Raw genomic sequence first — 18,994 nt, 5'->3', positions numbered from 1 at the left:
CAACTCTAAATCTGCATCCCACTAGCAGCTGGCATGCCCAGAGGGCACAGGGATTGGTGTGAAGCTGTGTCCTGTAATTACTTTGAACACAGTGCAGTATCACCTCACTCTGGGTGGGTAAAGGCATCCTGTGTGTATAAATGTGTGTTGAAAATTTAAAATAATGAACATTTTGTTTTGGAATTTTTTTTTTGGAAATGTCTGGGCCTCTTTTTTCTTCTAAAAGGCGAAGAAACCAGGGCACCAGCTGAAGTGAGCCTGGCAGGCCCCGGGCTGGAGGGTTGGATATCTGTGTTCCCACGCTGCCTGGTGTTGCTTCCCTGTAGTTCATGGTTCCACTCAAGAGCCCTCCAATCCATGGTCACCTTGATCCCTGTCCAGGGCCTGACAGGATGCTGCCAGTGAATGACCAGAGAAGGATTGCTGCCACTGATTTGTGTGCTTGCTGATTGTGGGCTTCAATGCCCCTCCCCAGCCAGCCCTATCTGCTTTTCTTCCTGACTTCAAGGTCGAAATGCCTTCAGTAAGGTTCCAAGGTTACAAAGCCTATCCATCCTTCAGCCCCTCCCTTACAGGTGGCCTGGTTGACTCTACCAATTTTGTGTTACTCCCATCTAGAGATACTCCCTGTCCCCATGAAGTGAGAAAGCATCTGTTTTGGGCTTTTAAATATCCCACATTTTTTCCATCTGGGGAAAACTTCTGAGTTGCATCCCAGGGGGTCCTCAGAGCTCACTTTGCTCCCCTTTTTCTTGGCTGTGCACCTAAGGAGGGTAGGGTAAGGTAGCCACCTGGAGAGAAGAAGCTGCCCACAGCTGATGGGATTTGCTCATTTCCTTTTGGCCAGTGACCTCTCAACCTAAATCCAACTCTAAGAGCTGAAGCTGTACTATGATTTAGTTCCACACTGGCCAGGGAGGTGCCATCCCTCAGCCTTTACTCCATTCCAAATTCTTGGATGCTGTTGGCAATTACTGCTCCCTGTCAGACATCCAGTGTCATAGGGCGAGCCACCCCACAGTTTCCTGCTTCCTGTTTGAGGAGAGTGTTTGCCACCAGGGGACGGAGCTGGCTCAAGACAACGCAGTCAACGAGAAGGTGGAACAGAAGTAGCAGGAAGGAGGAAAAAAGTGGATTTCAGTTTACAATGCCCTTAGAAGCACAATTTTTGGGCTTGGCACACACCACTTCAAGTCAAAAGCGGTCTGCAAGGAGAATTTTCTAGACAGATGACCTTCAGGTCTCAAAAAATCCCAGATCAAAGACAGAACACATTGTACTCATCAAAAGCTTAAACTCAAAAGGACATGCAGTCTATTTCCAGAACAGTCAACTGTTTCCACATTGTGGGATTGAAGTTTTCCTGAATCTTGGGATTTCAGACTGAAGCCATCAGTCTGAACTTCTTCTGCCAAGATAGCTGTGAGGTGCCAGAAGATCACAGAGCAGGCATGACACCCCTTCTTTAAATGTCATTTAAAGATTTGGGAAGCAAAATATTGCCTAAAACTTTAAAACATAATCATATAATGGAACAGAATGCAAAATACGTAGAGTTTAAAAATTAAAAGGTAAGCTATATAACATAGAAGGCCATGAGGCAAGTTTGGTTGAAAAGTTTGAAGGCTCTGCCCTTTCTAGCCTGCTGTGTGATATTAAGCAAGTTTATTCCCTTCTCTCCTTCTCTGACCCTTCAATTTCATGTGTAGAAGGGCAGGGGTGGGGTGAATTGGACTTGATGATTTCCAAAGCCTCAGGGTTTAGCTTGGTACACTTCTCTTTTTACTGGCTTCACCAATCCATTTCTTTCCTTATATATCCGTCAGGATCCTCCAGAGAAAAAGATTTATTTCTGGGTGTGGGCTCATGTGAATTTAGGGCAGGCCTAAAGGCTGGAAAGTCAGGCAGGGATTAGTGTGTAGACTTAAGGACTGGTCCCTGCTATTGAAATATTGTAGGACAACTCAGACAGAGAAACAGGCACCAAAACTTTCAGAAAGCAAGTTCATTAAGCAAGCCGGCAGCGACTCAGGGGACTTGAGTCCAAAGGCTGAACCCTGAGAACAAAGCGGGCTTTCCTTCTATACCATTTAGAGCAGGTCACAGAAATGGGGGGGGTACAGCTTGCCTCATACATGGTCACATGTTATTTCATTGGGCGCTCTAACCTCTGGGGCGAGGTGACCCTTCTCTGCTTTCACCCAGCATCATTATTTCCCTTTCCCCTCCCTGCTTCCTGCCACAACATAGCTGGCTTTGCTGCAGATACATTCTTTGCTCTCATGGCCCTGGACTTGGGTCTCCTGACTGTGCCCCCTTCTTTGGTGACATGTAGCCCTGGAGGCTTTGTGGGGTGTCAGCAGTCATGCCATGTCTCCAATACTAATTTATATTCTCCTCTTTATTTTTATTTGGGGTAAAGAATACAGAAAATTAAATTTATCATCTTAGTCATTTTTTTTTTTTTTGGTCAGTACTGGGGTTTGAACTCAGGATTTCACACTTGCTAGGCAGGCGTGCTACTACCTGGAGCCACTCCACCAGCCTCTGCTTTAAAATTTTTGTTACTATAGATATTGATCCTAATGATCGTGAGTAGTAAAATCATTATGGCTTCATTCACATTTTCCTAATAAGTAGTGTGTTGAACACCTTTTCATTTGTTTATGGCCATTTGTGTATCTTTAGAGAAATGTCTATTGAAGTTTTTTTTGCCCATTTGTTGATTTGACTGGTTTTATTTGTTGAAGTATAAGAGTTCTCTCTATATTCTGAGACATATAATTAAAATAGAAGTTTCAAGGACAGAAAAATATCTTAGGGTTCTTTAATTCCCGAAAAGCACTGGCGCATAGATCTTCATGGAACACTCCATGAAGGCTTCAAGGTCAGAAGCAAATTGAAACTAGGTTTGGAAAAGGAAATTTAAGAGCATTTTCTAAGCAAGTTCAAGACCCATTCCACCAGAAGGGAAGCAGGGGAGCAGTAGGCCTTCATTCCCCAAGAATTACCATGGAGGGAGGAGGACACATATAGTCAGTCAACAGACTGGTCTTAGTTAAGACAGAGAGGAGAGCCTGACCTAAACGTCCCCTGAAAGACTGAATGTCATTAGCCTATGGTAGTCAGAAGGCCAGGGGGACCCATCTGGAAGAGGGCAGGTCACCCAAACATATAAAAGACACCCACGATGAAAGAAAGCAGAGCACAGTCCACAGCACCTCTGTGCCCAATCACTTGCCTAGGGGTTATTCCTATAGGGCTGGGGAGGGAGCCTGGAAGCTTGGGAATTTCCCTTCCACACCTGGCTGGCAGGTAGAACCCAAGCCCCCATGATATATTCTCATGGGAGAAGAGGATGCGATGGTTGTAGGTAGCTGTGGGGGGAGGGACCGCCATGGAGATGCAAACGGTATTGGGTGTGAGGCCATCTCTCTCTAGGGGTGCTATAAGAATGAGAGGGAAGTGGAGAGAGGTCCTGCTCAGAGTCCACCCATCGTCTGGCTGTGGAATCAGCTGGACTTCCACCCTTATGTAGGTGAGCCTGGGAGAGTACTGGATGGCTGTTTTCTCCCCATTTCAATAGAACACTTTCTCCAGATAGGAATTCAGGAACATCCCAGAGGGGTCCAGCTTCTCTCGGATAGCACAGAACTTCAGAAAGGATGGGTACATTTTCTCAAAGTCCTTCCGGGTGCAGTTGTGAGCCTGTGGAAGTGACCAGAAACAATGGGCCATGTTCTGGGAGTCCTAGGTCAGAGGACAGCTCAGACACCCAAGCCCACCTCTCTGATAGCCCCTCTCTCTAGCTGCATGTGTGCACACAGCATAGAGGCCCAAATGGAAGGGGGAGAGGCTTGGAAAGAAAGGCTGGAAGAGGCTGGCGGGCAGCACTGGCCTCCCTATTCCTATTGCCAGGGGTTGTGTGACACAGGACAGGGGTTCTGCTCCCACACTCCTGTGCATCCTCATGTTTCTATTTGTTAAATGGACTTATAGGCTTCCTAAATGAATCAGATAACATGAAAAATGAGGGATTCCTCTGAAAGTGAAAAAATGGCAATCTTTGGGCTGGTGGAATCAGAGTATAGGAGGGATGCTGGGATTGGGGGAGGGATAGTGGGGTCTGGGGAAGGGATGCCCAGCTGCATCTCCTACAGGTCAGCCTGGGTGCTCAGAGGAATGGGGAGGAGAGGCGCCCTTGGTGGAGGCTACAACACACAGCAGCTGCCCTGTTGCTCCCAGGTGGCTCTGCCCACAAGTCTTACTTTGGCCCAGTGGGGTCTGCCCCCATACTTCTTCATAATGGTCTCATAGGCCAGCCAGTAGTCAAGTCGAGGTACGTCCTTGCCATAGGGCCTGGGGTGAGGAGACAAAAAGAGGTGAGCCAGGCCCCTACCCTGCAGTTGTCCTGCTGCAAACACCCCCTCCACTCCCCGCCACCATGGTCATCAGGCACCTTCTCCATACTCTGCCCTCACCTGTCCTCCCACGTGATTGGAGATCCAGGCTACTGCTTGCAGGGCAAGAAGGCAGCAACCTGTGTCAGAGGTCTTCTGCTCACTGTGCATCCCCAAAGAATTTCAAAAAATGTGTGTCCCCTCAAGCATTATTTGAACATTATTGTGAGCTTGAGAATCTTGGTCAAAGCAGACCACATATCCCTACAATGACAGGGCTAGTGTCTTTACTGTGCCTTTTCTGTTGTTAGGCAGTTAGATGCACAGATACTGACCACTGTGTTACAATGGTGGTACCACGTGCTGCCCACCTGTGCAGCCTAGGAGCAACAGGCTGCACCTGACAGCCTGGGTGTGTAGTAGGATCCACCATCCAGCTTGTACACCATAGGGTGACATTCATCATGACACTTGCTAAACAGTGAATAACTGTACTTTGGATATATTTTTGACAGAGCCTTGGAAATCTCAGAATAACCTTTTTGGATGTCTGGAAAACATGGCCACACAACCTAATACATGACTTCAGTCAGTCCTCATGATGCAAAAACTCTGACTTCATTTCAAAAATTCAAATAAACTTGGGCTGGCAGAGTGGTTCAAGTGTTAAAGTACTTGCCTAGTAAGCATGAGGCCCTGAGTTCAAGCCCCAGTACCACTGCCTAAAAAAAAAAGAAGAAGAAGAAGAAGAAAATTCAAATAAACTTGCTAAGATGCATCCTTATAGTGGGGCTAGCTACTCAGGAGGCAGAGATCAGGATGGAGGTTCAAAAAGTTAGTGAGATCCCTCCATCTCAACCAATATGGCTGGGCATAGGGGTGTGTGTGCCTATCATGCCAGCTATAAGGAAAGAAAAATAGGATTCTGGTTTAGGCCTGCTGGGGCATAAATGCAAGACTTTATCTCAAAAATAACCAAAGCAGGGATGGGGTGTGGCTTAAGTGGTAGAGCAACTGCTAGCAAATGTGAGGCCCTGAATTCAAACCCTAGTACTGCCAAAAAAAAAAAAAGTCCCCATGGTACCTTTCTTTTTCACTTCTGAATTTGAATTCACAGGTAGGGAGAGGATAAACAGACAGACAGACAGACAAATAGCTATAGTGTGAGCCTTACCATATTCAACCCTCTATGAAAGAAGTCACTGTCCCTTTCAACTATCATTCAAAAACTCTTTCTGGCTCTTTGGGGCTTCCTCAGCAGTGGTGCATCCTTTACCTGTCTCTGGGCTTCCCAGCAGTTTGGGGTCTTTGAGGCTGAGGAAGCTCACCAGGGTAAGACCAGTGGTAAAGGATGTTGGTCTTTTAGAAAGCCAGAGAGGTTGTGATGAATGAGGGTGGGGAGAGGAGGCGGAAGGACACACCTCAGAAAGAAACCTTAGACTAGACAAACTTCTTTGGTTACACAGGGCCAGGAGCCCCATTCTGGGATACAGCTCCCTAACTAATGAGAGAAAAGAGAATGCAGACATGGTGCGGGTGACAGCCCTGTGACTGGCAGAGACACCAGGACAGACACATGCATCCATAGAGGCATCTAGCATCAAGCATGAACCTTTCTTCTGCTGCACTTAAATCCAGCTTCAGAATCCTTCTCAACACAGGATTCCAGGAGACAGAATGTATTTGTCACTCCATAATACCTGCTTCCCAAACAGTGGCTATTCCTAATTAATATTAATTCATTAGTAATTTTAATATTATAGTAACATAACATAGACTAGAAATGGCATACAGTGCAGAGTCTATAGGAAGTATTATAGGAGCTCAAAGGAGAGAGAGACTGTCTCTAGTTGCTGGGATCAGCAAAGTCCCCCTACAGAAGGTAGCACCATAGGGGCATTGAAAGGTTGGGGCAAAAGGCAGCCCTTTCAAATGTGAGGGAACACCTTCCCACTGCCCTTGCAGTGACTTGTCACCTGTACATGATGATGTTCATGTAGCAGCTATCCCTCTGGAAGCAGGGGCTCAGCAGAATGTCATCCCCCTGGGTAAAGCGCACCTCCACTGGGTAGTGGGCCACCACCTTGGGGTTGGCTTCCAGCATGGTCTTCAGCTCCAGCAGGGCCTCCTTGGTCTTCTCTCTGTGCTCAGCCCAGGGATACAGATGTCAGGGTGGCATGGGACTGCCCAGGACCTGTCTGCAAGGCTCTGCCCAGGTTTCTAGGATCCCTTCCCAGCTCTGGAGTGGCACATTCCTCTCCCGGAGGAGAGGGCCCTACCTGGGGATGGCCCAGTCCTGGACATGCTGCTTGAAGCGGCACTCGTAGGTGAAGATCTTGTGGCTGAGGTGGCTGTTTTCCTTCTTGCGGGTGAACAGTAGCCAGAAGAAGAAACGGTTGATCCAGGCCACGAGGCATGGCAGGAAGGTGCTGCAGGGGACAGGATAGAGAGGGCATTGGACTGGGCTAGACAAACAGAATAATCGTAATTCATGGTATTTATGGTGTGCCTGCTGTTTGTCAGGGGCTCAACTGAGTTGTTTCTAAATCAAGGCCTTATCTGGGCCTACTCTGCTGCTCAGGTGACCCTTGTGACTTATCTACAGTTGAAATTCCTCCAGACTGGGCCAATATGGCTCTGAATCACACTCCCACTAGCCTTGTGGTGGTAGGGACATGGCACATTTTACTTCACCATTCACCTGGTCTGTTTTCAGTGTAATAAATGTCATTGTCCCAAAGCTTTGCCAGCTTGTTGGGACAAAGGGTGAATGAGTTTTAATTTTAGTGAGTTGTTGCCAGATAAATTTCCATGAAGACTGTGGTATTAACCCTCCCTCCACATCTTGGGAAACCTTGACTGTGTCAGGATTAAGCCAATGCGGGGGGCGGGGAGGGGCAGCATTTTAGGATGAGGTCTCAGGTCACAGATTCCTGTCCCTAGAAATGATGCTGGAGCTGTCTAGGTAGTTACAAAGGGACCAAGGGAGTTACAAAGGGAGGACTCTGAGGACTCTGGACTTCTTGGTTCAGGGAGGAACTGTCACCTGGCTTTCTGCTTAAGGAAACTCAGTCATCATGTCATGGTTTTCAAAATCTCTATCTACACACACACACACACACACACACACACACACAGACACACAGACACACACAGACACACACACACACACACACACACAGACACACACACACACAGACACAGACACACACACAGACACACAGACACAGACACACACACACAGACACACACACACACACAGACACACACACACACACAGACACACACACACACACACAGAGACACACACACACACACAGACACACACACACACACACAGACACACACAGACACACATACACACACAGACACACACACAGACACACACACACACACAGACACACACACACACACAGACACACACACACACACAGAGACACACACACACACACAGACACACACACACACACAGACACAGACACACACACACAGACACACACACACACAGACACACACACACACAGACACAGACACACACACAGACACACACACACACACAGACACACACACACACAGACACACACACACACAGACACAGACACACACAGACACACACACACACAGACACACAGACACACACACACATACACACACAGACACACAGACACAGACACACACACACACATACACACACAGACACACACACACACACAGACACAGACACACACACACACACAGAGACAGACACACACACAGATACACACACACAGACACAGACACACACACAGACACACACAGACACACATACACACACAGACACACACACACACACAGACACACAGACACAGACACACACAGACACACACACACACAGACAGACACACACACAGACAGACACACACACACACACAGACACAGACACACACACAGACACACACACACACAGACACAGACACACACACAGACACACACACACACAGACACACACACACACAGACAGACACACAGACACACACACACACACAGAGAGACAGACACACACACACACAGACACACACACACAGACACACACACACAGACACACACACACACAGACACACAGACACACACACACAGACACACACACACAGACACACACACACACAGACACACAGACACACACACACACACACAGACACACACACAGACACAGACACACAGACACACACACACACACAGACACACACACAGACACACAGACAGACACACACACAGACACACACACACAGACACAGACACACACACAGATACACACACACACACACATACACACACAGACACACACACAGACACACAGACACAGACACACACAGACACACACACACACACAGACAGACACACACACACACAGACACACACACACACAGACACACACACACACAGACACAGACACACACACAGACACACACACACACAGACAGACACACAGACACACACACACACACACACACACACAGACATTGTATGCATGTGCTCGTACACACACAAGTTCTTTTCTTCTCTTTGTAAAAGAACTAAATGTTTACCAAAGATATGCTAAAAGCCAAGAACACAGAGACAGAATTCTTTAGGCCAGCCCAGTGTCAGACACAGTGCCTGTGGTACCTGCCCGGGAGGAAGGGAGGAGGAAAACTCTGGAGGTTGGCCAGTCACCTGCACAACAGGTCATCCCTGCCAGCTGTACATAGTGTGACTAGCTAACATTTATTTCTGCCTCTGATGACTGGGCCCCTGAAGTCCACCGCATTGATGTGCTCAAGGCTTGGGAACATGAGGAAAGCAGGGGGATCATCCAGTGAGGTGAATGACGAGGTTGCATTCTTGAGTATGTGATATATTCTGCACAGTTAGAGTGAAGAGCCTTGTGCTGCAGGCTGTAAACAGAGAGGCTGAATGGCAGCCTCAGAGGAGTCTAACCTCAGCTCTGCAGCCAGGAGCTCCTTGGGGCCCGATTGGGCGGAGGGTGGGAGGGTCCTGGCAGGGGACCAACGGTCCAGAGAGGAAGTCTATCCATCCAAACCACTCATAAGCCCAGCTTCTGCCTGTTCTGAGCCCTGGGAGAGTTGGCTCCTGGAGGGGCAAAGGCCAGCACAGGACTCTGTGAAACTGAGCTGGTTCTCCTGCCATGGCAACTCAGGCATTTTCTGGAGCCACTGAAGACTCACTGTGATAAGGCTCAGCCTCATGGCGATGTTTTTCTTGGCCTGGTGAAAGCATGAATGAGCTGAATGCCCTGGATACATTGGTAGAGCCAATCTCTGCCCTCCCTCCCCAGGTCTGGCCCTCATCCTGTCCTTGCCATCTCAGCATCCGCCATAAATCCACTCCAGCTGCTCAAAGCACTTATGTGTGACTCCAGAGGAGGGGTTTTGCATGAGGCATGAGGAGCCTCCATTTGTTCTGGTGAGAAGGGAAGAAAATGGTGTTAGTGAACGCCCTTTATGAGGACAGGGAGTTGAGTCCTCCCAGCAACTCAACTGTTGCAACAGATCTACTTTATTTCTGGGTAAACCACAGCTCAAAAAGGCTGAGCAATTTATCCAGTCACAAGGGAAGGATTGGACCCCACAGCCTGTGCTCCTGGCCCTGTCCCAATCGCCCCAAGTTTCTCAGCACCTGGCTTTGGGAACAGTGGGGAGGCCACTCAAGGCAGATAGTTTTGGTGTCTTGGAGGCCATTCTGGACTTGGTGGGCTTCCCTGTACTCCAGGGCACAGGGTTGTTCTAACTACAGGGGCTGAGTGTGACCCTGGCCCTTTTGGCCCACTCTCCAGGGACCTGAGCCCTGGAACTGTCACAGAGCCTACCTCCACCTGCTGGGCTCTACCTTTACCATCCCACCAGTCCCACGGCTGACCTCCGCAAGGACAGGGACCGTGCCTTGCTTCCACAAGTGTCCATGAGCCCGACTCTAGGCTCAGACAGACACTGTTAGGGGACATGGGGACTGGGTATAACAGTATACACACGGACCCTACCTTCAGGGGTACAGGCAATCTCAGAGGAAGGCAGCTGTGACACCACCCATCCTTGGATCTATTCATTATATTTTCACTCCTGCACCCTCAGGGATTCAGCTCAGTGAGAGCCAAAGCTGCAGGGAGAGGACTAAGTTTCCTGAGCTGCTAAGCTGGAGCCACACAGGCTGAGCACAGGGGATGGGACTCTCCTGGAGCTTCAGGCGATGGCCAGGAAGAGACAGCTAGGATTCAGAGCCCAATTCACTTGAATTCACCTGGGCCAGGACTCCATGGGTGTGTGGACATAATACTGTCTAACTGCCCATGGAAGCTGAGGCCTGGGGAGGAAGCTCTGGGCATTTCACACTCTCACCCCAAATCCACCATCTGCCCTGAGAGATGCCTCCAGGCTGGGCTCCATTCATGTCCCTTGGCCTTCTCTGCCCAGATCTACTAAATTGATCATTGTGTTTCACTTCCTGATACCTGCTAGGCAGTTAGCTCTCTCCAGGGTTCAGTGACCGACCCGACATGAGGTCCATCTGATGCTCCCTGCCCCCACTCCAGGGAGGACCCAGCCACTGAAGGAAAGGGACTGACTTGTCCAAGTCCTGGATCAAGTCTAAGGTGGCAAGGCTCTTAGCCACAGCCAGAACTGCCACGAACACCAGCTGGTCCCCAGGCTCTGTTGTCAGCACTATCCCGGACAGACTGCCTGACCCAGGAGAACAGTACAGCTCAGCTCACGGCTCAGCTGAGCTGGTGAGGCCTGGGATCTACTCCCAGCTGGTCATCAATTGCCTGCTGAAAATCCTTCTCTGAGTCCATTTCCTCAATTGTTAACTAAGGACCAGACATCACCTTCTACGGATATTGCACAAATTAAAAGGAGCCACAGGTACCAAGCCCCAGCACAGTGCCTGGAATATGGTAAATGCTTAGAACATCAAGCCCTTTGCTGCTGATGTGGTCCTGCCCACTCAGAGATGGGCTGAGAGGATAAACGGATGCTTGCAGCCTGAGGTGATGTGATGACAAGGAAATGACAAAATGCGTGCTCGTCCTGGCTAGATATGGGCTCAGGTGCAGGGCAGGGGTGAGCTGACAGCATTGGAATGCAGAGGAGCAGAGGCAGGAGCCCAAAGCTCAGCCTTTGACCTCTGCCCTTTGACTCCACCTTCCCTCAAGCAGTGGCAATATAAAGAAGCCGAAGGTCACGTATTAGATCAGACCCTTAGATGACAGAGTGACAGCTACATTTTGTCACAAGGTATGCAGTTGAACTATCATCTATAGAAGTTTGTTAGTAGGTTGTATGCAAAAAATATGTGTGGACCCTTGGGCTAAATCTGTACCATTGAACCCCACACAGGACTACAGTTCTGATTTGTGCTGGTGCCCATTTAACTGCATACGCAGCCTGAAGCTTCTCTTGCTTTGTTAGAACCAAGCTTTATAAGGAATTCTGAAGGGCACTTGTGACAATGTCCTACAGAAATGATCTCCTATATATATGTATATATACATATTTTTTTTTTTTTTGGTACTGGGTTTGAACTCAGGGCCTACACCTTGAGCCACTCCACCAGCCCTTTTTGTGTTAGGTATTTTAAAGATAAGGTCTCTCCAATTATTTGCTAGAGCTGGCTTTGACCCATGATCCTCCTGATCACTGCCTCCTGAGTAGCTGGGATTATAGACATGACCACAGTCACCCATCTGTCTCATATATTTTTCCAGGCATAATTCTAAATTTCAGGGCTAAGACTCCATCCGTTGAGCTGACTCTGACTTCATAGAGAAATCTGGAAGTTCCTTGCAGACCAAGTTCTCTCCAAGTCATACTAGATATTCATCCTGTCCACTAGACCTAGACATTTCACCCAATCTTTCTTCTATTTCACCAAGTGGACTCTGCACCCATCCCTGAGCTAGGTGCTGGTGAAACCAAGGTGAAGGAGGCCATCTGATGGTGGCTTTGAGGAGCTTGACAGAAAGGCCTAGAACTATCCTGAAGTGGATAGTAGTTCCAAAAGGCGAGGAACACAAGGAGAGCAGCTGGCTTGAGGGGAGCAGCAAAGGTGGGAGGCTTGAGGGAAAGAAGGAGCTCCAGAGGCAAAGGTTAATTTCATTTCATCCCAAGGCTAAGGGTACAGACTCAGATCCACTCAAATTTCCTGATATCAAAACTTACTACAAGAATCAAGACTGTGTGGTATGGGCTGAGGGATGACACAGAGCTCAGTGGAATAGAAATGAGAGTCTGGCAATGCACTCTTACCATTTTTGGTAAGTTGTTTTTTTTTTTTTTTTTTTTTTGAGACATGTGCTTCCTATGTAGCCCAGGCTAGCTTTGAGCTCATAATCCTCTTGCCTTAGCCTCCTGAGTGCTGGGATTGCAGGTGTGCATCACCACGCCTGACTTGTTCAGTTGATTTTTGACAAGAGTATAAGGAAAGTTTAATGGGGGAAAGACTGGCCTTTCTAACAAATGGTTCTGGGCCAACTGAATTCCACTCACCAAAGAATGGCATTGGATCCCTACCTCAAATCATATACAAGAAGACTAACAAAAGAACTGAAACTATAAACTTACAAAACTCTTAGGAGAAAGTCCTTGTGATTTCATGTTAAGCAGTAGTTTTTTAAGAGGTGGTGTATAAAACATAAGTAACAAAAGAAAAAAAAGAATAAGTTGAGCTTTTCTGTGGTGGGACTGAGGTTTGAACTCAAGGCTTCACACTTGCAAAGCAGGTGCTCTGCTTCTGGAGACACACTTCTACTCCATTTTGTTCTGGTTATTTTAGAGATGGGGGTCACATAAACTATTTGCCAAGACTGTCTTAAACTACGATATTCTGACTTCAGCCTCCCAAGTAGCTAGGATAAAATTAATTTTTTTTTTTTGTATTCCACAGAGCACCATTAGGAACAGAAAAACACAAATCACAGAATAGGAGAAAATATTTGCAAACCATATGTCTGATAAGGGACTTGTATCCAGAATGTATAAAGAACCCTTACAACTAAGCAATAAGAAGCCAAATAACCCAATTTTAAAAATAGGCAAAAATCTCTATAGATATTTTTCTGAAGGAGATATGTAAATGGCCCACAAAACACATGGAAAGATGATTCCTCTCATGAGTTATCAAGGAAATTCTAGTGAAAACCACACCACTTCACACTCACTAGGATACAGTAAAATACAAAAGACAGACAACAATAAGTTTTCTTAGGCTATTGAGAAATTGGGTCCACAATACGTGCAGAATGGGCAATCTATGGCGACAGGAAGCAGATTCGTGTTTTCCAGGGCTGGGGGAGGGGTAATGTGGAATGAGTACTAATGTACCTGGGGTTCCTTTTTGGGTGATGAAAGTGTTTTGCAGCTAGACTGAGGGGACGTTTTCCCACCATTGTGAATATACAAAGAACCACTGACTGTACACTTAAAGGGTGAACTGTGTAGTGTGTGAATTCTATCAATGACTCTCCTGTGTACCATTAGCCAGGGGGCGACAGGGTAGATTTGCTTTATTGGAATGAGTAGCCTGGCTGCTGGGTACAGGGTGTAGGGGTGCAGGTGACACAGGAAAGGAAGGAGCTGTGGTGGGGGCTAAGAGGATAGTGCCTGTGTGGAGCAACAGAGAGAAGTGGATGCACTTGGGGTTGGTCCAGTAGATGGGCTAGACCTGACCTAACAAGTGTAAACAGCAATTGTGCTCATCATAGTCACCTGGTTCTGCAAGCCTGAAAGCAGAGCTGTCCTCTGGAGAGAAAAGTGGGGTAGCAAGGACCAGGAGGATGGCAATCCTGGTAGCAAAAGGTAGCATCTTACTATATTCGGTGTGCCAACGGTTGTGTTAAGAGCTTTACTGATTTCATCTGATCCTTGCAACTCTGAGATTAATTCTATTACTACTTTTTTCAGATAAGGAAACTGAGGCATAGAGAGGTTATGTAGAGCAGGAACCTGAGACCAGAGAGATGGAGCCCAGAGTTCAGGCTAATATCCACTGGACTTTATCCCTGTACAACCCTGGAGTGAGTCTTAGACATCAGATGCCAGACATTTGCTTCAAAGCTAATGAGACTCAGGCAGCTTCCCCAAGACCTGCCTGAGTGAGACACACCTCTGGGGTGTACAGAAGGTGGGAGCCAGACAGGAAACTCTTCACTTGGCCTGAACCAGTGGGAAAGGCTTCCCACTGTGAGATGTCAACATGTGAGAAATGATGAAACTAAATTCCAGGATGGAAATCCCTGTTGTTTTTTTTCCTGTCACTGCAAAGGTGGCCCAGCATAAAGTAGCTGATGGTTATGTGCTCCATGCAGTACACAAACGATGACAATGACATGTCTCCTTATTGGGAAATAAATCAACACCCTGGGAACTCCTGAGCCGCTCACTCTGTGAAAGTGACTGACAGAACGTAAATCCCAGGCAGACCCTGATCAAGTAGCCTGGTGAACTATTTCATCTATGCCTGGGCACACCCACTATTTATTTGCTCTTGGTCTGGGTACTTCTGCCTTCTAGATATTCCTGGTGTTGTGGCTTGGATACGAAATGTCCCCCAAAGGCTCATGTATTACAGGGTTGGTGACCAGCTAGTGGCCCTTTTGAGAGGTGACTGGATCATAAGAGCACTGACTTCATCAATGGATTAGCCCACTGATGAGTTCACAGCTGAATGGGCTGTTAGGAGGTGGGGACTAACTGGAGAAATTAGGTCACTGGGGCCTGTCTTTGTCATTAGACCCCTCCTCTTTCTCTCTCTCTCTGCGTCCCAGCTACCATGACGTGAGCAGCTCTGCTCCACTATGCCTTCTCCTCCATGATGCTCTGCATCACCACAGGCCCACAGTGATGGAGTCAAGTGACCATGCACGGAAACCTCTGAAGCTTTCTTTCTTTAAATTGATTTTCTCAGGTATTTTGTCATAGTGATGAAAAAAACTGATGAATATCCCTGAATCCATCCATCCATCCATCCATCCATCCACTTCTCTCCATCTCCATTGCTATCACCTCATCACAAGCATCTTTAGTAAGCACTTGTGCCACAGCTCCTCCCAGAATCCTTTCCTGCCCCTTTCATCTACAGCAGCTGGATGGTTTATTTTAAAACACTCCTTCAACCCTTCTAGTGACTTCCACAGCCCTCAATATGAACCTTGGGCTCCACAGATGATTGAAATGTGCAGCCAGGAATGAAAACCACTGCCCTAGACCTGGAAGACAGATCCATTTTGCATGCATAAAGGTAGGGTGTTATTCTTCTGGTGGAATACACCCTTAATGGCAGATGCTGGAAAATACCCTGTAGCCTCCCTACCTGGTCCAGAGCAGGAACTCCAGTAAATAGAATCCAATGGCGTAGTCCCAAAACCAGTTGGCTGAAGAGGAGGGGGGCTGGGAGGGAGAATTTGTCATTAGTTCAACACCAGGGCTGAGCTGCCTTCCGACCTGTTCATCATAGCGTCCCCTTACAAGAAGATGTGCTCCAGAAGTGGCTTCATGTTGGAGAGGAACAACCCAACCCAACCCCAGGACAAAGCCTTACTTCTTGGTGACAGTTTCCAAACCCTATCCTTCATTTCATAATTATTTCTCTACGTGTTTATTCATTTATTTTGCTCAAAACAAATACATGCATCTGTCCCTCCTCTTAATACCCCATAATCCAGGTGCTTAGCAACAGCCTACACTGGCCGCTGCACACAGTGGGGTTCATGGTGCCGTCAACATTCATCCTCAGTGATGACTTTGTTTCCCTCTGCTTAGAAGCAGCCTGTTTGCTACGGACATGGAGGGCAGACGATGAAATTATTGTTCTCTTGAACTGCACAATTGGAGGTGGGTAGGAGTGCTGGGGGAAGAGGAACATAGGAGGGTTCTGAGGTCCAGTCCAGCTGTCTGGGACTCTAATCCATCTTACCAGGTCCTACCTGTACTTCTGTCCTCTGCTTTCCTTCCCCTGTAGCTAGGGTGTCCCTTGACCAGACTCTTTCATGTCCACACTCTTGGATACACTGGACCCCCAACTGGTCACCTTCCTTCTTTCCACCCTCTGGCCTGCCTGTTTGCTCCTCCTACTCAATGATTCTACTGTGTTACTGACCATCAGGGTGGCAAATGCCAGCCACCCTGGAAGTGCAAGCTGTGTGGTGTGGTGAGGATAGAGAGTGCAGGGTTAGTCACTGGCAGCCACTGCTCAGGGTGCTGCAGAAGGCTGGGGGTAGGGAGGGCACTGCAGCTACCTTGTCGGTGTGGTCCTGGTAAATGATGCTGACATGCTCACTGTGTGGGAACCAGAGGAAGCGGAAGTACTCTGATTTCTTCAGATGGCTGTCCAGGTTGTCGAGGACCTGGCATGGCAAGAGGGAAGGCAATGACTGTTTTGGTCACAAGTACACAGGAGGGAAGGCTGGAAGTCAGGGCCCAGGTGAACCTCACTTTCTCCTCTTCAAAAGAAAATACCTAAAATTGCCTTGCCGTTGCCAATGGCCTGTGATGAGTTTTAAACACGCTGGGCATTGAAAAAGTCCACGTACATGTTGATGTCCCTAAGTAGCTTAGAGTTCAAAGAGATATCTTAATTGTCCTAGCTTAAGCAGTTACTAACTGCATGAGTTTGAGGAAGTTACCTAACACACCTGTGCCTCAAGTTCTTCATCTAGAAATACCGATCTGATAACAATACCTATGTCAGGAGTGTTATGGAGATTAAATGAGCTAAGAGGGTAGAAAGTGCTCAAAATGGTACAAGACACATAGTAAGCACTGTATAGGTATAGACTATAGTTTCCAGCACTGCTACCCTTAGATTGTCATACTGTTATCATCTCTTATCCCCAACACTTAGTAGCTCCTTAATAAAATGAACAGGAGACTTCCACTCTGCTGGCTCATGATTGCGCACATTGAGATAGTATCACATAGGAAATAACGTCTCCCTGAGACCCATCCAGAGATACATGACAAGTTTGGAGGCAACACAAGATAGATTTTGGAATTGACGGGCACTGTGGAGTTGGCTAAGAGCCAACTCTTGGGATAAGTTCTGCATTCAAGTCTAAAATCCCAGTAGTAAATGTCTCGACATTTCCTCAGCTCTGGTTCTTGAGAGAGGCATGTCTAGCTTCCCACCTGGACAGTTCCATGACTCAAGGGCAACTCATTACCAGATTAGACCATGGTACTTACCTAGCACTAAGTGGAACCATCCAGGGTCCATCCCAGTGTGAATTAAACTCTCCTAGGCTCACAGACTTTCCTGTTTGTAGAATGATGGTCTCTGGGATCACAGGTTTCCTTGATCTGACTTGTGTTTCCTGGGAGCACCATCAAAGGAATTTGGCCCCAGAGGAATTGCTTCTTGGGTATGTTATTAGCACAAACGGTCCTAGTGGGTTCTGTCTCTCACAATTAGACTTACAGTAATGTTGAGTTGGTGTGGGGAACTGGTTACCAGGCATACGAACCAAAGCAGCGGACTCCATGTTCATGCCTGGGACAGTCATCAGCAGATGACCACCCAAGAGAGTGGGAGTTTGTCACCAGGACCAATCCTTCTCCTCAGGGACAGGGATGTGATGCAGATGGCCAGCTGCACTCACCACATCTTGTTAAGGTTTGGGTGGCATAAGGGGCAAGCAGGTGACAATGACTTCTAAAATCCCCACGTCTTCTAACTGGCTGGGATTCTATACTAACCAGACTACAGAGCTGGCAATGCTGAGAATTTGCTAGAAGGCCTAAAGGCAAATTCATTCTCGGCATCCCTTTCACCAAACTGAGCTGGCCATCTGCCCTCCCCCTGCTGTGCTGCAGCTAGAAGCCCGAGAATGATCCCTACGGTGAACAGAGAGGGATTCAAAAATCATATTGAGATGCCTTTAAGACGACCAGGACTGGGGAGCATGGAATTGGATCTGAGATGGACATGGGTTGCAGCAGATGGAGAAAATCTCAAGAATTTTCTGGATCGGCCGACCACTGAGTTACCTCTGGATTGAGCACTGTGGAGCAAATGATGCTTTAGAGATCTTTGCTCTCCAGAGCTGCTTGCCCAATGGCAAGAGGCAGGGCGGGCAGGTGGGGATCACATTGAGAGCGCTGGTGGCTCACTCCTGTAATCCTAGCTACTGAGGAGGCAGAGATCAGGAGGATCATGGTTTGAAGCCAGCCTGGATAAATAGTTCGTGAGACCCTATCTCAAAAAATTTTAACACAAAAACAGAGCTGGAAAAGTGGCTCAAGTGGTAGAGTGCCTGTCTAATAAGCATGAGGCCCTGAATTCAAGCACCAAAAAGAAAAAAAAAAAAGAGGGGTGACAACATTTGTGAGCAAAACAGGGCCAAACAGCACATCCAGTCCAGAATCTGATCCTGGAATTCATATATCCCCTCATGATGTCAGGAGAGGGGAGGGTGGTGAGGGAGTCTCTCCACAAGGTGTGGGGGCAGTGAGGACAGAAGATCCACATGCAGGGTTCCCTTGAATGCATCTCAAGAGAATCCTTCAATGATGCTGACTGGCAGGTGAGTGGGAAGAACAAAATCCTGTTTCCCAGGACCTCTGTCTCAA

General features: G+C 47.7%; 1 protein-coding gene across 1 annotated transcript in view; it reads right to left on the bottom strand.

The window, feature by feature from the left end:
- Positions 1 to 2,383: 2,383 nt before the first annotated feature.
- The window catches only part of LOC109692534 (L-gulonolactone oxidase), a 28,695-nt gene continuing 12,084 nt past the window's right edge, over positions 2,384 to 18,994 (bottom strand). The window contains exons 7-12 of the mRNA XM_074055216.1: positions 16,666 to 16,773; positions 15,741 to 15,817; positions 6,680 to 6,829; positions 6,377 to 6,541; positions 4,269 to 4,359; positions 2,384 to 3,708 (exon numbers count right to left, since the gene is read on the bottom strand). Coding sequence (XP_073911317.1) covers positions 3,580 to 3,708; positions 4,269 to 4,359; positions 6,377 to 6,541; positions 6,680 to 6,829; positions 15,741 to 15,817; positions 16,666 to 16,773 — 720 coding nt within the window. The 3' untranslated portion in view covers positions 2,384 to 3,579. The remainder of the gene's footprint in view (positions 3,709 to 4,268; positions 4,360 to 6,376; positions 6,542 to 6,679; positions 6,830 to 15,740; positions 15,818 to 16,665; positions 16,774 to 18,994) is intronic.

This window comes from Castor canadensis, chromosome 14, assembly GCF_047511655.1.
Source record: "Castor canadensis chromosome 14, mCasCan1.hap1v2, whole genome shotgun sequence".
Taxonomy (NCBI): domain Eukaryota; kingdom Metazoa; phylum Chordata; class Mammalia; order Rodentia; family Castoridae; genus Castor; species Castor canadensis.
The sequence above is the reverse complement of the archived record's forward strand: the minus strand, read 5'-3'. Positions and strand labels throughout refer to the sequence as shown.